Source organism: Argiope bruennichi, chromosome 9 (assembly GCF_947563725.1).
Source record: "Argiope bruennichi chromosome 9, qqArgBrue1.1, whole genome shotgun sequence".
NCBI lineage: Eukaryota > Metazoa > Arthropoda > Arachnida > Araneae > Araneidae > Argiope > Argiope bruennichi.
In genome coordinates, this window is record NC_079159.1 from 107,429,743 (window position 1) to 107,452,900 (window position 23,158).

The window sequence follows — 23,158 nt, forward strand, 5'->3', positions numbered from 1 at the left end:
CTACACCAGTTGTTGGATTGGCAACTCACTATGTTTTCGCAGTCAGAATTTCAAATTATCTTGTTCAATAATTTTTATTTTTTAATCAAGAAAATAATTAACAAGCAGGGATTCTGTTCGAAAAAAAGAAATATTTGGATGAAAATATGAAAACACGTTAATTCATATACAGGAAAAGAGTGGTGATGTTGAATGATGGATAACGTACTATATAAAAAAATTTTTTCAAATAAACTAATAAGTAATAAAATCTATTTATGGATTCGACCATTCTTTTTAAGACTAATTTCTAGCTACACAAAAAAAAAAACAATTTATTTTTTAATATCAATATCTTTTTCTTTTTTTTATAAATTTATTATATTCGAGTCTATTTTTCATAGATTTGAAGTTCGAAAAATAAAGAAATGAATTCCAGACATTTTATCCATTCATTATAAAATATATGCTCATCGAATTATCGCCATTTTACAACTGTAAGTTAAAATTCAGCAATTATTAGTCTTGCTTTTACCACACAAGACGTAGGAGGAATTAACTATTGAAGCATTGTATGGGCATGCTAAATAGTTAAATTGTTATAGAAAATATTCGTATCGTTGCTGACGTTTGAGTTTTATTCTGCATTTTTCTTACTAATAATTCTTTCACCCCAAAAAAAGTATAAAAAGCGTTAACAAATCTTTTCTAAACACTTATAACATGCAATGGTTTCTAATACTTTTTGAAACAACTTTTTATTGCAACTTCTAAATTATTGAAAAAGCAAGCTCATGTTTGAAATAACATTATAAAGTGCTTCACGATATACTAAATATGAAATATTTATAGTTTAAGGGTAAAATAGTTTTTATTACATCGAACTTATTGATACTATGATCTAGATAATCCACAAAACAATGCAACCCATTAAAATGTTTTAACCTATAATGTTAGCATATACGTAGTAACTTAAATATTTATTGCACTGTAACTATGACAAAACGGATTTCAATTAAAAATGTTGAGAACTAAAATCAATGAGGATAGATTGATATTTTGAAAAAATAATAGAGGAAAATTGACATTTCTTCAATAATTACACTGAAGTTGAAGCATATTTAATGTTTAAAACATTGATTTATTAAGAATACTTGCTATGAAAATAAAGATTTACTAATATTAAGATTTCCATCCATAATAATTCTTATTAAAGTGAATGATTCAGTTATCTAACATTATAAATATTCAAAAGTTTTAAATAGTTAAAATCCAGTTTATTTTTTTTAAATTAAAGGTTTAAACATGGAAAATATTTTACTAACAATCTCAATTATGAAAACTAGCTTACCATTATATGAACAAACTTTCATTGTAAATATTTTTTCAATCAACGGCATTTGAATTCCTTTCAGGAAAAATACATTTTTAACTTCACTTATCTGATTGATTTATAAAAATACAAAACCAATACCTAAACACGAAATTTTTCATATCCAAAGCAGAGTTTAAAATAATCGTAAATTTCTTCAACGATAATTATGATTAATTTAAAAACTAATAGCAACTTTAAAACGATAGTCAAATAAAAGAAATCAACATGACAATCTGCATCAAATTACAACCATTGAATTGCTGCCATTAAGCACTGCATTTAATGAATAGTAAAAATTAGATAAAAAGAATAAACAATCTTCAAAAAAAAAACTCTTCTGCGCATTTATTCAATATTTTAAATATGGAATTTTCTTATGTAAACATATAATTATTTAATTATTTTTCTAAGTTTTAAAAAATAACTTGTTTTTTCCCATTTGAGGAATAAGTATCGAAAGAGAATCAACTTTTTGCATAACTATTTACTACCTCTTTGCACAGAATGACTTTAATGCAATCATTCTTAATGCGTCAATGATTATGCTATACAAATGAATCAAAAATTAGATTTTAATAACTTGAATGATTTTGAAAACTTTGATATATTATAGTTGCGAGGCTGGAAGGTATTCGGGTACAATATTGTTAAGGAATCTCCTCAATATCCATCCGTGGGTGTACAGTGGGAAAGTCCAACAAGCTGAATAAGGGATAAAAACACTTGATTTTACCAGAAAGCAAAAACACACAGTGACAAAACACAGTCAAAACGTACACATGGACAGGACTTGTAGTAAGCATAGCAAACAAGCAGAAATTCGTTATTGAACAACCTCAGACAGCATAAGCGTTTAGAGAAAACTCGTCGAAACATCGAATTATCGCCATTTTACAACTATAAGTTAAAATTCAGCAATTATTAGTCTTGCTTTTACTACACAAGACGTAGAAGGAATTAAGGATTGAAACATTGTATGGGCATGCAAAAGAGTTAAGATGTTATAGAAAATATTCGTATAGTTGCTGAAGTTTGATTTTAATTCTGCATTTTTCTTACTAATAATAATTTCACGCCAAATAAAGCAAAAAAACACTTTTCTAAACACTTATGACATGCAATGGTTTCTAATATTTTTTGGCGCAACTTTTTATTACAACTTTTAAATTATTGCAAAATGGATGGAAGCAAGCTCATATTTCAGATAACATTATAAAGATCTTCATGACATGCCAAATACAAAATATTTATAGTGTAAGGGTAAAATAGTTTTTATTATATCTTATTGATACTATGATCTGATAATAGGCAATAGCCAAATAAAATTTTTTAACTTATAATGTATGCATATACATGGTTACTTAAATATTTATTAAACTGTAACTATGACAAAACGAATTTCAATTGAAAATGTTGAGAACTAAAATGAATGAGGATAGATTGATATTTTGAAAAAAATAATAGAGGAAAATTGACATTTCTTCAATAATTACACTGAAGTTGAAACATATTTAATGTTTAAAACATTGATTTATTAAGAATACTTGTTATGAAAATAAAGATTTACTAATATTAAGATTTTCATCCATAAAAATTATTAATAAAGTGAATGATTTAGTTATCTAACATTTTAAATATGCAAGAGTCTCAAATAGTTAAAATTCAATTTATTTTTAAATTAAAGGTTCAAAAATGGAAAATATTTTCTAAGCAATCTCAGTTATGAAAACTAGCTTACCATTTTATAAAAAAACTTTTAGTGTTAATATTTTTCAATCAACAGCATTCGAATTCCTTTCTGAAAAAAATCTTAATCTTTCTTAAAATACAAAACCGGAAGAAAAAAAAACCGATACAAAAACTACATAAACACGAAGCTTATCTTACTCAAAGCAGAGTTTAAAATAATCGTTATTTCTCAAACGATAATTGTGATTCATTTAAGAAATAAAAGCAACTTTAAAACGATAGTCAAATAAAAGAAATCAACATGAAAAGCCTTCACTCAGAGCTCTTATTTTTAGGAATGTTATTCATAAAAATTACAGGAATTGACACATGATTTGTTTAATGGCAAACATTTGTGGAAATCTTGTGTTGGAGAAGTTAGGACACTTGATGGTAAAACGGATCCTTGCATATTTGGATATTGATAAATTCATGTGATGAAGAAAGGAATATTGAATTAGTGCCATTTTTATTCATTTTAAAAAAGGTAATCATTATATTTCTCTCATTTTAATCATTACTCTCTGGAGAAGTTCGATTCTGTTTATGATAAAATTTATGAATAAAAAGAAAGGAGAAAAGGCGAGATGGAATATATTTAATTGGCAAAGGCGAAAGAATTTTAATCAGAGCATTGAATATTTATATAATGGATATTTTTGTCTCCATTTATGAATTCTTCAATGCGACTGGAAATTTAGTATAGATTAAAAAAAGAAAAGTCGAAAGAACTTTTAGACCGGCTGAAAAATGCAAAGTTTTCAAGAAATATTTGATTGTAAAGAATTAATTCCCCACATTTGGTTATTGGATAAATCTCAGAACCACTTTGGAAAAAGAATTTTATGTTTGAAGTCAATGTGAAGAGAAACAGCGAATCTGCATCAAATTACAACCATTGAATTGCTGCATTTAATCACGGCATTTACTGAATAGTTAAAATTAGATAAAAAGAGTAAACCCTCTTCAGCTCATTTATTCAATTATTTGGATATGTAATTTTCTTATAGGAACTAATAATTATTTTATTATTCTTCATTAGATTTTAAAAAATAACGCTTTTTTTCATTTGAGTGATAAGTATCGAAAGAGAAACAATCAAATTTTTTTTGCATACCTTATTTACTACCACTTTGCACAGAATTATCTCAATGTAATCATTCTTAATGCGTCGATGACACCACTTTACAAAGGCATAAAAAATTTGGTTTTATTATCTTGAATGATTTTGAAAACTTTGATATATTATAGTTGCGAGGCTAAAAGGTATTCGGGTACAATATTGTTAAGGAATCTAATCAATATCCATCAGTGGGTGTACAGTGGGAAAGTCCAACAAGCTGAATAAAGGATAAAAGCACTTGATTTTACCAGAAAGCAAGAACACACAGTGACAAAACACAGTCAAAACGTACAAAAGAACGGCCCTTGTAGTAAACAGCAGCACACAAGCAGAAAGTCGTTATTAAACAACCTCAGACAGCACAAGCGTTTAGAGAAAACTCGTTTTAATGTCTCGTTTAGTGAGACATGATCACATTCTTCAGTCGTACATCTTTCAGCTGTGTCTAATAATTAAATTAATTTAAAATGGGCTTCAATCTAAATAGTTGATTCTCAGGATCAAAGGAAAACACTTAACTAAACGATTGAAGAAAGAAAAAAAAGAGTACAGAATTGACTATAATTTTCCAAATTCTTAAAAATTCAAGGAAAATGAAAACTAAATTTGAAGTAAAGTATCTTTATTCTTAATTGATTTAACCAAAGAAATACATTTAACAACGTGACATGTAACCTCAATTAAAACATGTAAACTGATATTTAATGCTATTCAATTTACATTTAACAATGGAGGTTTAGTCAATAAAATGCCAAGTTTGAATTTTAATATAACTTTTTTCTTACCTAATCACTTCTTAATGAAATGTGAATGGTTACCAATTTGTTTAGTTTTAGCATTTTAAATTTTTTTTTCTCACTAAAATATATAGCAAATTTATCGTTTCATACAAAATTAGTTTAAATAATAAATTAATTTTATTTAATGCATTTTAATCCATAAGAGATTCTGCGCAGTCTATCAAAGCAAGAAAAAATTTGATTTCATAGCACTGAGTGCAATGTATTTGTTGTCCTGCTTTCCATGAAACTGGAGTTTTGCTTGCAGATACAACATATCCACTATTTCAATATCGATTTGTCTGTTTGCATCTCTAGTTTAAATCGAACTAAACAGCAAGACTGCAATCACGTACATTCTATAAAACAATATTTATACAAATATTTTTAACAAATGATTAGACAAATCATTATTCTAAAATTGAGATATAATTTCACATTAAGTGAAGGTCGACTTTGTGTCCTAAAAATAAGCATCTAATTAAGGATTGGAAGGGTACTTTTGCATTCGTTTCATTCCCCATATTTGAATCTGAAACAACTTGGGAAATATGTCGCTTTTCAAAAGCAGATTTCCAAAACTTTTTGGAAAATTTTAGCTTACTAAGATAAGCCATTTTATGGGATACCACTTTTAACAAGATTTGATTAAAAATATACACAATTAACTGGTAATACCGATGCAACCTACAGTTTTTCAATAGTTGGAATTGTCATGAAATCTTTACTTTTAATATCATACGTAATCTTTTATTATCAAGTTAAATAATACTAAAACTCGCTACATCAAACATTACGCCTCTAATTAAATAAAATTCTTAACATATTCAGTGCGAAAAAAAACATTCTTGAAGATTAGCTTAAGATATAAATATTAACTATAAATATAGAAATTTTTTTACCTGTTACTACAATTTTCGATTCCCCGTCTTTGACGTCGATCAAAGTTCGAATGGTAACAGTTCTATAAAGTCATCGAACCAGTAACGTTCGATAAAGAAGAGTAATGTAGCCGATGAGTTCACTACCTGTTCATCCAAGTCCACAGTTACGGTAATAGAATAGAAATGGCTCTGATCATCACTGTAAAAGTCTCGTTACACATCTCAAAATCGAGCATTCTGATTTCAATCTCTCTCTCTTTCTCTTTTTACTATAGCAGCTCTTAATCCCATACATTTTTCCTGCTGGGTGGGCGGAATGTTTTCTAATGAGCAATTCTTGGTTGCCTTCTGCTAATTAATCTATGCAATGAGACACCACATTCAACATTTCCGCTAACAAGGAACGAGCTGTGCACAGTTGCAGTAGTTTATTCCAGAACAGACGTGGAAGTGACAAAACACAAGTGCTCACCACTCACTCTCAACTATACAGTTTAGAGAATACATGCAGCGCCATCTATTATCAATATTAATTAACCAATTTAGCATATAAATAATCACACAAAAATGATAGTTACAAATTACAAAATTACATGAACACCTTCGCGATTGTAAAAACTATAATATAGGTTGTTTCAAGTGCTACATCCAAGTTCTTTAGGCTGGCCAAGAGCTGTTCAAATGCAGATTGAAGATTCTTTTCTGTTTAAAAGGTAAGATTCGAGATATAGGCCGTTGGCCATTGCATCTTCACTTCGACCTTTCGTCCTCTGTAATATCCTCTGAGGTTCTTTTACCAGTTGACTTTCAATATTTGTAAATTCGAACTATTTATCGTCCTCGATGGGTAGTTTTCGGATTCATAGAATATGCAAGATACATTCATGCATCTCAAAACTGAGCTGCTCCTCTAATAAGTACCTCGTTTTCTCCGACTATTCAGTAAAATATTCTAATCGTTTGTCCGTTTTCATTCAGCCTTGCATGCTCTTCTAACATGATAAGGATCCTCTATCCTCCTTTTCTTGGTTCCCTCTCACGTAGGGATATTTGGCAATGAACTGGCTGACAATTATACAAATCTGCCATTACTATTTTAGATTGTCTTGACCCTTTCAATGATATAAAAATATATTTTAAAATCAACCTCTACTCAGAATGGCAAATTGAGTGGGATCTCAAAAATACAAATAAGCTTCATTCAATGAAACACATTACTGATCATTGGCCCAGCTTATCTAATAGAAAGCATGACGCAACACTTACTCGATTAAGAATAGGTCCCACTCGACTCACGCATAGGCATTTGTTATTGGGAGAAACCTCCCCTCAGTGTACAGAATACCGATGCCAATTGTCATTTGAGCACTTTCTAATTGATTTCCCACAATTTATTTTCACAACGGATTAGGGGCTTTCATTCTTCCTCTGACATTTTAAAAAATATTCTTCGTAATTTCAGATGTGGGTGATTAAATATTAAATCACCCACAACTTTTCACTTTCTTAAAAATGATTGGTTTTTACCGTGTGTACCAATTAAAAACAATTCAGTATTAGTGTTTTTTTACTGCTTTTTATCGTATTCCATTAACGGTGACATGAAATATGATAAGATTTTATCTAAAGAGTTTATAATACAAAGTTTGAATTTATACCATACGTTTCATACCATACAGCATAATCATGAATGGGTTTTTGCGCCACTAACTTCATTAAATCAAATAAAATCATTGAGCCTTTATTCATAGAGAAGAAAGATTAAGCTTATTAGTCCTGTTCTTGCTTAAGGTTCAAAATTTGCTTGAAGGATGTGCAAAGCTGCTTTTCCGTCATTAGTATTAATTATAAGAAGAATAACGTTTCATGTCACTGGTATATTATGATTGACAATTGTTTTGCGTTGCAATAATTGAAAGTAGTAAATACGTAGTATCAAGTAATACGATCACATATTCGCTATTGCTGGAATATTCTTGTAGTTGTTATATGTGTTGTAAAATAAAATAAATATGATGCATTTTTACATTAAAATTATATTCTAATATTTACAATATATTTATAGAGTCTTTGAGAAACATTTACATTTCGTAAGAGTGCTCCTGGTCTGAGATTAATTATTAGAACTAAAAAACCGAACGATAAATCAGTTGCGACATCTTAATGTGTCAACTCACAATAACACAGAACGATGATGTGGGCTTTTTCTTTTTGCTACCTGGATATTTTTAGCTTTGTTTCCATATGACGGGTTTCAACTTCTTCATTTTAAATAAATTCTCAATTTTGTCAGTCAGAATTATTTTCAAATCTACTTTCCATCGATTATAATTTACAGCGTCCAGTTTTGAATATACGAATATCTAATTCTCTGGTTTTTCTATTTGTGTTACCTGCAGTTGGAATCAGGAATTTTACAAAGAGAAAGGATTCGATGTTTGAAACTTCTTTATGAAAAGATCCCTTTGAAGCTCATAACTGAAACTTGAATTAGTCTATAACCTTAATATAGGATGTACATTTCAAAAAGGTGAAATGTACATCAAATATTTAAAGTATTCATTAAATATTTTATTCGATGTAACATCTGCTATTAATAAAAATTACTTATAAAAAAAGCTGTGCACGATTGTTCACAAACACACATTACTGCTCTCATAATTTATCAAAATTATGCAGTCTCTCTCTCTCTCTCTCTTTCTCTCTCTCTCATATATGTAAGCATTATTTTATGTGAAGCAGAATGCAGCTTCGAAGACAGTGAAGAGACTTTCGATTTGGTGACGCCGTTTTATTTCATCTTGGAGAAGCACGCATTATGTACAAGCAGGAGCGACGAGCACACACAAAACACAGACAGAAATGAGGAAAAGGCTCTTGAACATTTTCTCCCTGGTCTTATATAACCTGAGATATTGATAGTGAAAATATTTCTCCATAGTGCTTATATAAAACGAGATTTCGATAGGGATTTTCGCTACACGCGCCAACGAGACAAGGGAAACACAGGGATCTTTCAAAAAAAGAATTTGTCAAGTCAGCGATATTTTGTCCCTTCACTCGGAGTTTGGGAATGTGAGGCTTTTAGCCGATTCAGCAATTTTATAAAGCTTTTCTTGAATTATTTAAGTAGAGAAAGTGGAATTGGATCAGGAAATAAGAGAATATTTTAGAATGAAGTTACTATGGGCTAAATTAAGATAAAGCCATGCAAATTAATTAAATTGAAATTATAATTTAAAACATCATTACATATTTATATATGACAAATCTGTATGCACTTGGCTTCTACTCTCACTTCTGCCAACAATAAATTTACCAAACCTTAAAATATTCATATGTACTTTCAACATTTTTTTAAAATGAGGCATTTAATTCATTTATAACAAATAAAAACAATGCGTTTAATTTATAGATATTCAAAATAATGCCAGATTTTATTGATATAAGTAATCACGTTTATGATAATGGATTTACATATATGGAGAATTGCAGACCAATAAACAGTGGATTCTTTGACAGATTTGATTCAACATTTAAGAATCTATATTATAAGGGCTAAGACTGTGCACCACATTTTATTTATTTAAATCTTTACTCTTAGTAGCCATAGAGAAGGACTACGATTCCTACGATTGAATTTCATTTAAAATTGGAGAAAAATATAAAAATTTTCATATCAACATATTAGTAAGTTTCATACATCAAAGCGGTTTGATTTATCCTGCAACAGAGAGAGAGAGAGAGAGAAATAGATACACTTTTTGCCAAAAATAGATTTTTCGAAATCAGGGAATTCACAAGCAAGGAAATCCCACAAAATTTTTAATTTTAATTTTATTTTTTGAATAGAGTACTTTCTCTATACTTTGTATACGAGAAAGAAAATTCTAATTTTTCCTTATGTTATACATTTTCATAGTGTACTACTTTCAGAAATCAAAACTTCAGTGACCATTCTTTTAATTATTTTTTGAATTAAAAAAATGTCTCCGTTTTGGAAATATGTCTACAAATCACGAGTATAACACTAAATTTCGTAACAATATATTAAACAATGATACAAAAGACATTTGTTTTAAATATTCTGCTCTTACGATAGTTTAAAAGTCGCTTATCAGTTTCGAGAATTTTAACAATTGAATTTCAATAAAGAAATATTATATTGTGGTACAATACTGTTGCGATTCGTTCTTTGTTGCTCTGATAACAGAGTTAATATTCGTTTCGCATTCGCATAGTTAAGCAAGTTTTCTATCAGTGATTTTCAAGGATAATTTAACACATCTGCAATGTCTACTGAAGATTTGTATGAAGATTTGGACCCGATTCGTGACCCAGAAACAGCATATCTAAGGACCACGCAATTACTGAAAAAAATTTTTGGATACAATAACCCCAGAATTCTTGGAGAAGGCTCATTTGGATCAGTGATTCGCTTTAACCATCCAGAAAATGAAGACGGAGTGGCTGTGAAATTACTGTATTTAAAAGAGGTCAATGAGGGTGAGCGAAAACTTTGGATCAGGTTGCGCCATGAAAATATTGTACCTCTGCAAAGACTAACCATGTTCCCAACACTCAATATTGCTTGCTTCGAAATGCAGGTCTACCCTTACGACCTGATGAAAGCGGTGACCTCAAATGAATACCTTGAAAACCCAGAGTCCCTCAATCAGATAAAGTTATGGCTACACCAAGTATTATGCGGATTAGACTATTTACACTATAAAAACCTCTGTCACCTGGATATGAAATCCGATAATGTTCTGATATCACGGCGTGCCTCAAAAGCAATGATAGCAGATTTTACATTTCTCAACAGAACGACATCCTGCATAGGAAGGTAAGAAATGTTCATTGCAAATAAATTAAAATATTAAATTGTTTCAATTCATTTGAAGTGTAGGTCGATTTTTAAATTCAAAATATTTTAATGAGACATTCATTTTGACACACACATTACGTTTTATGACAAAATTGTTGGAAAAGAGTTTTGGAATCTATTTATTGATTTTTTTTAAATTTAATTAATAAATATTTTTCAAAATTATATTTCCGCAGCTCACGTATACGCTCTATTGACACCCTTTTAGTTTCGCCAAGAAGTCGCCAATGATGCGTGTTTAGTATTTTATGATTCGTGACCAACTAGTTAAGCCATGTTAGACTTAATCCTATAACTTACTAAATACACGAGACTTTTTTTAAGTCAGTTTTAAGTCTGCATTATGGTTACCATAAAATAGAATACGAATGCCTGTTAGGGCAGCCAGAAATTACCGTTTATCGCCAATTTGGCGTAGACCGTATACTGTAAACGAGCAAAATTAATTTTTTATTAGTTTTGTAAAGTGAATAATAGCAATCAATTATTGAGTCATCTACATTACTTTTTTTTATTTAGCGACGACATCGGCTTGCCTATAATGTATCAGCCTCCAGAAGCCTTTCGTGTGCTTAAAAAGGGCGAAACAATCGATGGTCGCGCCTTTGACCTGTGGACATATGGCCTCATGTCCTTCGAGGTTCTCAGTAATTTCCATATGGTGCGATCCTTCGCCTGCCGACATCTGGGCACAGAACTTCGACACGCGTCAATAAGGGGAGCCTTGATGGTAAGCAAATATAATAATTTTCCAACTAATTAAAGTTTTGCACCATTTAATATTCTAGATGAATTTTTTATAGAATGAATAATAATAGAAGTAACAAATAGAATGAATTCAAATTTCAAATGTAAAATTCTGAAAGCGGAATATTCCAAATTATTTTCATATCTGTATGCTTGAAAAGTTCGTTTCACAATCTTTAAAATTTAATTTCTATACAAATTATGGAGCCGAATTCTCCCTTTCCTGAGAGTCAGAAAAATATTTTATCTTAACTTTGAGTTTAATTAAGAAAATACAATTGGTGTTTTTAAGTTATTTGTTAAGTTTTAATTTTTAAAGTTATATAATAAAAAGAATAAATGCATAATAAATAATATAATATAAATATAATAAAAAGAAATTTTATTTCATTTATTTCCCTGAAAAACTTAATCTGCTTACATTAAAGGGCCAGAAAATTTGGTATAGGATTGGTTATGCAAATAATTGAGCTATGAAACCGATCCGAGGAATGAGATACGGTCAGCAGCATCTATATAGGATTGTAAGTGTCTGTCAAAGTTGTTAGAGAGATGATAAATGACGGGTTATCAAGATTTAAGCGAATTTCAATGAAATGCTATAATCGGCGCACAGAAGATGAGACTTAGCATATCCGAGCTAGTGATAAAGTTTCGATTTTCGCAACCGATCATTTCAAGATTGTACCATGATCGAGAATCTGGTAAAACATCAAATCTTCGACATCGCTGTGTCCGAGGAAAAAATCGTGAAAGAACAGGACCAACGGAAAATCATGTAAATCATTAAATGGAAAATACCAGCAATCCTTCCTCACATTGCCGTGGATTTTAATGCTGGTGCATCAACCAATTTCAACGTGTGAATTTTTCAACGGACCATTATCGATATGGGCTTTCGATCCTGAAAGTCAATTTTTTACGGTTGTTGACTGGAGGCAAAAAACGTTACATCATGTCTCTGTGCACCAAAAATTATATTGAAATGTTGATGACTGGGAACGCATTGCATGGTCTGACGAATCTCGCATTCTGCTGTATCCAGCTGATGAACGTGTATGGGTATGGAGACCACTTCATGAATCCATGTACATACCCTATGTGTCAACGGGAAACATCAAGTTGGCGAAGTCACTGTCATGGTATGAGAACTTGTGCAGTTGGAGTACTATGGGGACAGGAGATGACTCTGATAGGAGATGGGCACATGTGCGTCCTGCATCTATTCATATTCGATGAACATTCCAATGGATATTTCCAGACGAACAGTGCAGCACTCCGCATGTTGATAGTTACTACCAGGTTGCTCCGGGGGAGGGAGGGTTTTCTGAATTTCCACACTTTCCTTGTCTCCTAAATCCCCAAACATTCATATTATTGTGTCTGGTATGGCGTGCAACGTGCTGCTTAGAAGAGATCTCCACCGCCTCATTCTCCCTTGGATTTCTGGACTACACTCATGGTGTGAAGGACCTCCAAGTCACCTTCAATTATTAGTTGAGTCTATGCTTCATCGTGTTGCAATAATTCTGCATCCTTGAAGCTGCCATACTCGATATTAGATTCGTTCTTTCTTCAATGTACTTAACATTGAAAATTCGCTTGTTTTAACCTTAAACAATTCCACACTTCCTAATGGATTAAATTGAAATTTTGCCTATGTATTCCCTAATACACAGAAAGATTAATTGAGATTTAAAAGTTACTGAGCTATAAAAAATCGGTACTTTGTGGATATAACGTTGACCTGTCAACGATCACGAAAATGCGCTAATCCTCTCAAAATGCGACAAAGGATTATCGAAAAGGCATAATCCTTTGAATCCACCATAATAAAAAGTTAATAATTGTTGCGGTTATTTGCACAAAGGTATTTTGGCGATAATATCGGGTTTGGCGAAAATGGTCGATGGGATAATCATGAAGTTCCAAAAAATCCTAAATTCAGGTAATAAACTTCTGAGTGGCATTAATATCATTACCTTACTTGTTTTGCTAGGTTTTTAATCACTTTTAAAAAATTAATTTAAATATAACTTTTGCTAATTCTACTTTTCTACTTATAAGCTATTAGGTTTCTTAGATGTAAATTATTGATGCAATTTAAAACGATTTTGGATAAAACTTATACGTTTTTATTAGAACAAATCAAGATAGAAAACGATTCATTTTCTCCCTCTTGTCTTCGAATTCGGTTGATAGAACAAATAAGGTTTTTTTTTCTTTCTGTTGTACGAAGCATTGGAAGATAAAAGCAAAAACGTACAAGATTAGAAATATTAATAATTTCAGAAATTTTAAATTTTTATTTTTATTCTGAAAAAATTTCTTTTCTTATATCAAGATTATTATAGAATAACATATAAATTTGAATTTAAAAATTTTATTGGTTAATATTGCGAGAAAGGATTGAATTAATTCATGACGTTATGAAACGGATGGTAAAATGATTGTAAATAATAATAAAAAAAAAAAATCGAAACAATTGGATCGGCCTTGTATTTACAAATAGAATCATTTTTTTTTCTTGACTAATTTATAATAATCTTCTTTAAATTAAAATCAAAGATTAAAAATTATCGTTTTTTCATAAAATCATATTTTTTTCGGTAATCTGAGTCTGATTTCTTCATTTTCAGGAAGAAGCATTTACTGATAAGCTCAAATCCGCACTCCCTGCAGTCGACATCACCTATGAGGATGTAAAACTTGCTCTGGATTTCATCCACTCGTTCCTCAAATCCAATCCATCTGCAAGAGTCACGGCTGAAACCGGCATGAAACACAAATTTCTTGGGCAGGGAGATTACGTATGTAATGATGTTGATGCACTCTGGCAACGCCCAAGTAAGTTCTCCGAAATATCTTTTCATATGATTTACTTTTTAAATAAAGTCGTAGAAATACAAAAGGCAATTTTACATATTTTAAAATGGTTACATACTCTTAATCGTATTTCAATACAATCAAATAAGAATTCAATAAATTTGAATCATGTTTATTTTCAACTAACACTGAGCAAAAGGCTTATCTGACGGTATAATCTGCTGCAAAGAAATATCAAATCTTTTAATATTTTTATTTAGGAAGTATTTTTTTATTTCAAGTTCTCTAGTAGCACACATATATTGTACAATATTTTATGATATAAAAAAATATTAGCAATATCGTATAATATTGTTTAATACTGAATAATAATATATAATGTATTGTGCAATTTGGTGCTACCTGAGTTCTGACAGAGATTCTATTCGCATTAATTTGAATCTTACACCTTTCTTGTTTACTAAATTATACTTTCGCTCAGGCATTTTAATAGGGTCCAATCTCATTGTATCCAACGCACTTAAAATTTAAATTTCCGTTGACAGATATCTTACATCTTTGAGATACTGAAATTTCAATACCTCAAACTGTTATTCATCAAATGCTCGTAAAATACCAAAACACGCATACACATAGACAGATACGCAGTTTCATCTTTATTATTAGTAGAGATTTAATCATGTGATTTTTTGCCATTGTTTAAAGTTAAGGAAGAACAAGCACGGTTTTTTTTTTCGTGTGGCTAATTTAAGCCACGTTTTAGTGGAGTAGCTTCTGACGGTAAAAACCACTGAGCACCCGAGGGCAGAAGTCTGACTTCTAGCTCATATGAAGATAGCACACACACACTCGCTTGCACAACCCCCTTTTTACAGGGGTGGGGGCTCATCTACGCACTTTACAGATATAACACAGGGTAGAGAACAAGCATGCCCGAACCAGGACTCGAACCCGGGACACCCAGATCACGGGAAAGACACGCTACCCCTATGCCAGGACGCCGGCTCAACAATCCCGGTATTCTTCTCTAAAGTGTAAATGAAAAATCGGATGGTGAAATCACATCACGGAAAAAGAAAATGTGCAATTTGAACTAGATTCCCCACACATTTTTTGAAATATTAGGAAATCATGAGAGTTGAATACACTTGAAAGAATCATTTTCTCCTTCATTAATAACATGCTATTATAATTATACGGTTTCGATATCAACCATAATTTGACCTTCAAGATACTATCTTGACGGATCAAAGTTAATATTAACGTATGAAATTCAAATTAAGAACAACCAATATTTTGGGTGAAACCGCAAATCGCCAAAAAATTTAACAAATCTAAGGAGTTCTTTTAAAGAAATTCGCGCAATTACTTTATCAATCATTAGTTTAAATAGCATAGATATTGTGGATAAAAGCCATCCTCTCAAAACATGTGTAGGGTTTTGAAATATCGCATCGGCTCGGCGAGTCACAGAAGCAGTCAGTAGCCTGTAACGTGTCGAGCTAAAATAGAAACCTCTGGTTTATTAGTTTATATACTGCAATGAACGTTTCAAGAATTTCTTTCAGAAAAAAGTAAGTTTAAGGATATAAACTGTTCCTATTTTAAGAAAAATTCTGTTATGGCCAACTTAAATGCAGGAAACATAAGCAAAGCATTAACGTAAATCTTAGGCCTATTTTTTAAAAAATTGGCTCAAACTGATTTTATTTTTCATTGATAAAGCATTACACATAAATGAAAAGGCAAAGTGAAGTAAGTGTCAAAAATTACAGATTTAAGGTTGTGAAAATATTTTTAATGATTAACTTAATAGACTCTATGCCTTCCTCATTTAATTAGGATAAACGGATACTAGGCCGGATTGTAAGGAGCTTGCAAGTCAAAAACTGGATACTCGGGAGTGTAATATATATACTTTCATTCGGATTTTAATTCATCTCACCAATCTTTCATTTTACTGCGTGCAGTTAAAAAAATATTCTTTTATCAAGTGCCATTAGTTTCAAGCCTATCGTGTAGTTTCTATTTATTCATGTTAGAATAAAAACTGATCGATTAAATCTGATATGCAATAAATGTATTGAGGATTATTTCTATTATAATTTATTAAATCACTTCAATTTTATAGATCCGACAAGTGAGAGCATTTATGGCCCGACGATTTATCATCATCAGATAGAAGCACCAACCATCAGAAGGAGGGTGAGTAAATGGTTTCGGCGACGCTGCACCTCTCTGCGCAGAATGTTCAGAAATTGCATTCCCTGCATCAAGTAGTACTAATAATACATTTTTAAACGCATGTTCATCTCCAGACCCTCCCTTCAAAATTATTCTTTTTATCATACTTTTCATTTATTGAGCAAAATGTTTATTTATTTATTTTTTTGAAAAATATTTTACACTGCCAGCAAATATTCTTCTTCTGATATGATCCACGAAAGGTTCTATTTCAAACGCCATAAGAATATTCCATAATTTCTAGCCCGGAGATGCATTCAAGGATGGATATACCTATGTAAAAAGTATGCTCAGATACCTATTTTCTGCTGAAACATTATCACTACAATAGGTTATCTAAGCATAATACGAATTATGCAAAAATTAATTCATTCATTATATGGATAAGAGAATCTATTTTTATACCATAGAGACAAAGAGAAATTTCACTATTTCCATTGCAAATAGAACTTCAGAGTAATTAATACAATCGGACTTCTAATGCATCATAAAAGTGACTGAAGACGAAAAATATAATCCAGCAAAATACCTGCAGTAATATATACGATTATTCTTGTGAAAACTGTTTAACTCACAAAGCTTCCGTATTACCATCTTTTTGATTAATAATTTTATGAATTAAAAATAATTTGATATGATGGGAACTCCTTCAAAGGATCATGTCAACATCAGTTGTTTAATTCTAATATTCGATACATAATTTTGATTGATTGAATTGAAACTAATAATGATATAGAATTAATTTGAGCTAAGCATTCAATTCTTGTGCCTTCCATTCTTGCTTGAATAGTTGCCCGTGTCATAAACAAGTAACTAAAACTAATATTCAGATGAATGGAAATTGGAAAATATATGCTTTACACGCAAAGCTTTCTCAATACCTGTCATCATAAGGAATAAAGATGGCACTTCTAATGTTTCTAATTCAGGATTATATGAACGAGAACTCTCATTTAAAGAAATGAAATTTTGTTTTATAAGTCACAATTTAACCAACTGATATTTCACATTCTATGCCCTGAATATGACAGTGGTGTGGATAGAATAATCACAATATATTTATTACTCGGATCTCTGCCATTTAACATGCCCGACACAGTTGTGCCATTTACCATGTCCATTCTACGGACTGAAGAAGGCAAATAGATGGATCAGATTTTCGCCGATAACAACGTTGCTCCAATCCTTCCTCACTTCAGCTTTACAAAGTGTAATTTCTAGGGACTGAAAAAGACCTGAGTAAGTTTAAATTGCAGCATTTAAAGAAACAATCGTCAGATATTTCATTTCAATGCCAGACTATGGAATGAAGCTGCTTGGAGTGAAATTAATTGCTAAAGATTTAATATTCGGAATTCTTTCTGACTGCAATTTCATGTTCTATGGGCTGCTTATTAACTGTAGTTGGGATGGAATCATCGCAAAATATTTATTACTCAGAGTTTATATAAAAATCTACCATTTACCATGCCCGGTTCTATGGACTGAGGAAGGCATATAGATGGATCAGATTCTCGCGGATAACCACATTACTGAAATCCTTTCTTACTTCAGAATTTCGAAGTGTAATTACTAGGGACTGAAAAAACATTGAGAAAAGTTGAATTGTAACATTTATAAACAGCACAGCGTCATTCTTCAGATCTTTCATTTGAAAGCCAGACTCTATAGACTGAAACTGGCTTGGAGTGAAATGAAGTGCTAAAGATTTAATATTCGGAATTCTTTCTGACTGCAATTTCATGTTCTACGGACTGAATATGATCGCAGTTGGGATGGAAACATCGCTATATATTACTCATATACAGCCCTACCATTTACCATGCCTGATTCTAAGGACTGAAGAAGGCATATAGATGGATGAGATTATCGCCGATCACAACATTACTCCAATCCTTCAGCTTCTCAAAGTGTAATTTCTAGGAACTGAAAAAGCATTGAGAAAAGTTGAACTGCAGCATTTATAAACAGCACAGCGTCATTCTTCAGATCTTTCATTTGAAAGCCAGACTCTATGGACTGAAACTGGCTTCCAGTGAAATGAATTGCTAAAGATTTAATACTCACAATACTTTCCGACTGCAATTTCATGTTCTACGGACTGAATATGATCGCAGTTGGGATGGAAACATCGCTATATATTATTCATATACAGCCCTACCATTTACCATGCCTGATTCTATGGACTGAAGAAGGCATATAGATGGATGAGATTATCGCCGATCACAACATTACTCCAATCCTTCAGCTTCTCAAAGTGTAATTTCTAGGAACTAAAAAAGCATTGAGAAAAATTGAATTGCAGCATTTATAAACAGCACAGCGTCATTCTTCAGATCTTTCATTTGAAAGCCAGACTCTATGGACTGAAACTGGCTTGGAGTGAAATGAAGTGCTAAAGATTTAATATTCGGAATTCTTTCTGACTGCAATTTCATGTTCTATGGGCTGCATATTACCTGTAGATGGGATGGAATCATCGCAAAATATTTATTACTCAGAGTTTATATACAATTCTACCATTTACCATGCCCGATTCTATGGACTGAGGAAGGCATATAGATGGATCAGATTCTCAGGGATAACCACATTACTGAAATCCTTCCTTACTTCAGCTTTTCGAAGTGTAATTTCTAGGGGCTGAAAAAGCATTAAGAAAAGTTGAATTGTAACATTTATAAACAGCACAGCTTCATTCTTCAGGCCTTTCATTTGAAAGCCAGACTCTATGGACCGAAACTGGCTTGGAGTGAAATGAATTGCTAAAGATTTAATACTCACAATACTTTCCGACTGCAATTTCATGTTCTACGGACTGAATATGATCGCAGTTGGGATGGAAACATCGCTATATATTATTCATATACAGCCCTACCATTTACCATGCCTGATTCTAAGGACTGAAGAAGGCATATAGATGGATGAGATTATCGCCGATCACAACATTACTCCAATCCTTCAGCTTCTCAAAGTGTAATTTCTAGGAACTGAAAAAGCATTGAGAAAAGTTGAACTGCAGCATTTATAAACAGCACAGCGTCATTCTTCAGATCTTTCATTTGAAAGCCAGACTCTATGGACTGAAACTGGCTTGGAGTGAAATGAATTGCTAAAGATTTAATACTCACAATACTTTCCGACTGCAATTTCATGTTCTACGGACTGAATATGATCGCAGTTGGGATGGAAACATCGCTATATATTATTCATATACAGCCCTACCATTTACCATGCCTGATTCTATGGACTGAAGAAGGCATATAGATGGATGAGATTCTCGCCGATCACAACAGTACTCCAATCCTTCAGCTTCTCAAAGTGTAATTTCTAGGAACTGAAAAAGCATTGAGAAAAGTTGAATTGCAGCATTTATAAACAGCACAGCGTCATTCTTCAGATCTTTCATTTAAAAGACAGACTCTATGGACTGAAACTGGCTTCCAGTGAAATGAATGGCAAAAGATTTAATACTCACAATACTTTCTGACTGCAATTTCATGTTCTACGGACTGAATATGATCGCAGTTGGGATGGAAACATCGCTATATATTATTCATATACAGCCCTACCATTTACCATGCCTGATTCTATGGACTGAAGAAGGCATATAGATGGATGAGATTATCGCCGATCACAACATTACTCCAATCCTTCAGCTTCTCAAAGTGTAATTTCTAGGAACTGAAAAAGCATTGAGAAAAGTTGAACTGCAGCATTTATAAACAGCACAGTGTCATTCTTCAGATCTTTCATTTGAAAGCCAGACTCTATGGACTGAAACTGGCTTCGAGTGAAATGAATTGCTAAAGATTTAATACTCACAATACTTTCCGACTGCAATTTCATGTTCTACGGACTGAATATGATCGCAATTGGGATGGAAACATCGCTATATATTATTCATATACAGCTCTACCTTTTACCATGCCTGATTCTAAGGACTGAAGAAGGCATATAGATGGATGAGATTATCGCCGATCACAACATTACTCCAATCCTTCAGCTTTTCAAAGTGTAATTTCTAGGAACTGAAAAAGCATTGAGAAAAGTTGAACTGCAGCATTTATAAACAGCACAGTGTCATTCTTCAGATCTTTCATTTGAAAGCCAGACACTATGGACTGAAACTGGCTTCGAGTGAAATGAATTGCTAAAGATTTAATACTCACAATACTTTCCGACTGCAATTTCATGTTCTACGGACTGAATATGATCGCAGTTGGGATGGAAACATCGCTATATATTATTCATATACAGCCCTACCATTTACCATGCCTGATTCTAAGGACTGAAGAAGGCATATAGATGGATGAGATTATCGCCGATCACAACATTACTCCAATCCTTCAGCTTCTCAAAGTGTAATTTCTAGGAACTGAAAAAGCATTGAGAAAAGTTGAACTGCAGCATTTATAAACAGCACAGCGTCATTCTTCAGATCTTTCATTTGAAAGCCAGACTCTATGGACTGAAACTGGCTTGGAGTGAAATGAATTGCTAAAGATTTAATACTCACAATACTTTCCGACTGCAATTTCATGTTCTACGGACTGAATATGATCGCAGTTGGGATGGAAACATCGCTATATATTATTCATATACAGCCCTACCATTTACCATGCCTGATTCTATGGACTGAAGAAGGCATATAGATGGATGAGATTCTCGCCGATCACAACAGTACTCCAATCCTTCAGCTTCTCAAAGTGTAATTTCTAGGAACTGAAAAAGCATTGAGAAAAGTTGAATTGCAGCATTTATAAACAGCACAGCGTCATTCTTCAGATCTTTCATTTAAAAGACAGACTCTATGGACTGAAACTGGCTTCCAGTGAAATGAATGGCAAAAGATTTAATACTCACAATACTTTCTGACTGCAATTTCATGTTCTACGGACTGAATATGATCGCAGTTGGGATGGAAACATCGCTATATATTATTCATATACAGCCCTACCATTTACCATGCCTGATTCTATGGACTGAAGAAGGCATATAGATGGATGAGATTATCGCCGATCACAACATTACTCCAATCCTTCAGCTTCTCAAAGTGTAATTTCTAGGAACTGAAAAAGCATTGAGAAAAATTGAATTGCAGCATTTATAAACAGCACAGCGTCATTCTTCAGATCTTTCATTTGAAAGCCAGACTCTATGGACTGAAACTGGCTTGGAGTGAAATGAAGTGCTAAAGATTTAATACTCACAATACTTTCCGACTGCAATTTCATGTTCTACGGACTGAATATGATCGCAGTTGGGATGGAAACATCGCTATATATTATTCATATACAGCTCTACCTTTTACCATGCCTGATTCTAAGGACTGAAGAAGGCATATAGATGGATGAGATTATCGCCGATCACAACATTACTCCAATCCTTCAGCTTTTCAAAGTGTAATTTCTAGGAACTGAAAAAGCATTGAGAAAAGTTGAACTGCAGCATTTATAAACAGCACAGTGTCATTCTTCAGATCTTTCATTTGAAAGCCAGACACTATGGACTGAAACTGGCTTCGAGTGAAATGAATTGCTAAAGATTTAATACTCACAATACTTTCCGACTGCAATTTCATGTTCTACGGACTGAATATGATCGCAGTTGGGATGGAAACATCGCTATATATTATTCATATACAGCCCTACCATTTACCATGCCTGATTCTATGGACTGAAGAAGGCATATAGATGGATGAGATTCTCGCCGATCACAACAGTACTCCAATCCTACAGCTTCTCAAAGTGTAATTTCTAGGAACTGAAAAAGCATTGAGAAAAGTTGAATTGCAGCATTTATAAACAGCACAGCGTCATTCTTCAGATCTTTCATTTGAAAGTTAGACTATGGACTGAAACTGGCTTCGAGTGAAATGAATTGCTAAAGATTTAATACTCACAATACTTTCCGACTGCAATTTCATGTTCTACGGACTGAATATGATCGCAGTTGGGATGGAAACATCGCTATATATTATTCATATACAGCCCTACCATTTACCATGCCTGATTCTATGGACTGAAGAAGGCATATAGATGGATGAGATTATCGCCGATCACAACATTACTCCAATCCTTCAGCTTCTCAAAGTGTAATTTCTAGGAACTGAAAAAGCATTGAGAAAAGTTGAACTGCAGCATTTATAAACAGCACAACGTCATTCTTCAGATCTTTCATTTGAAAGTTAGACTATGGACTGAAACTGGCTTCGAGTGAAATGAATTGCTAAAGATTTAATACTCACAATACTTTCCGACTGCAATTTCATGTTCTACGGACTGAATATGATCGCAGTTGGGATGGAAACATCGCTATATATTATTCATATACAGCCCTACCATTTACCATGCCTGATTCTATGGACTGAAGAAGGCATATAGATGGATGAGATTATCGCCGATCACAACATTACTCCAATCCTTCAGCTTCTCAAAGTGTAATTTCTAGGAACTGAAAACGCATTGAGAAAAGTTGAACTGCAGCATTTATAAACAGCACAGCGTCATTCTTCAGATCTTTCATTTGAAAGACAGACTATGGACTGAAACTGGCTTCGAGTGAAATGAATTGCTAAAGATTTAA

The 23,158-nt window shown here is 32.3% G+C and overlaps 2 protein-coding genes across 2 annotated transcripts in view; both read left to right on the plus strand.

Moving 5' to 3' along the window:
• LOC129985050 (uncharacterized) overlaps window positions 1-2,060 on the plus strand; it is a 32,550-nt gene extending 30,490 nt beyond the window's left edge. Inside the window, exon 5 of the mRNA XM_056094975.1 lies at window positions 1,968-2,060. Within this exon, the coding sequence (XP_055950950.1) occupies window positions 1,968-2,060 (93 nt within the window). The remainder of the gene's footprint in view (window positions 1-1,967) is intronic.
• Window positions 2,061-10,160: 8,100 nt separating this feature from the next.
• On the plus strand, window positions 10,161-18,278 carry LOC129985051 (cyclin-dependent kinase 11-like). Its single transcript, XM_056094976.1, has 5 exons — window positions 10,161-10,714; window positions 11,276-11,486; window positions 14,143-14,350; window positions 16,461-16,534; window positions 18,198-18,278. The coding sequence occupies exons 1-5, from the start codon at window positions 10,161-10,163 to the stop codon at window positions 18,276-18,278; spliced, it is 1,128 nt and encodes a 375-aa protein (XP_055950951.1).
• Window positions 18,279-23,158: the final 4,880 nt, after the last annotated feature.

What these genes read in the sequence shown, in the direction of transcription:
- LOC129985051 (XM_056094976.1), top strand. Translation starts at nt 10,161, where the DNA reads ATGTCTACTGAAGATTTGTATGAAGATTTGGACCCGATTCGTGACCCA. An exon ending in ACGACATCCTGCATAGGAAG is followed by an intron (nt 10,715 to 11,275) that starts GTAAGAAATGTT and finishes TTTTTTATTTAG; the next exon opens with CGACGACATCGGCTTGCCTA. An exon ending in CAATAAGGGGAGCCTTGATG is followed by an intron (nt 11,487 to 14,142) that starts GTAAGCAAATAT and finishes CTTCATTTTCAG; the next exon opens with GAAGAAGCATTTACTGATAA.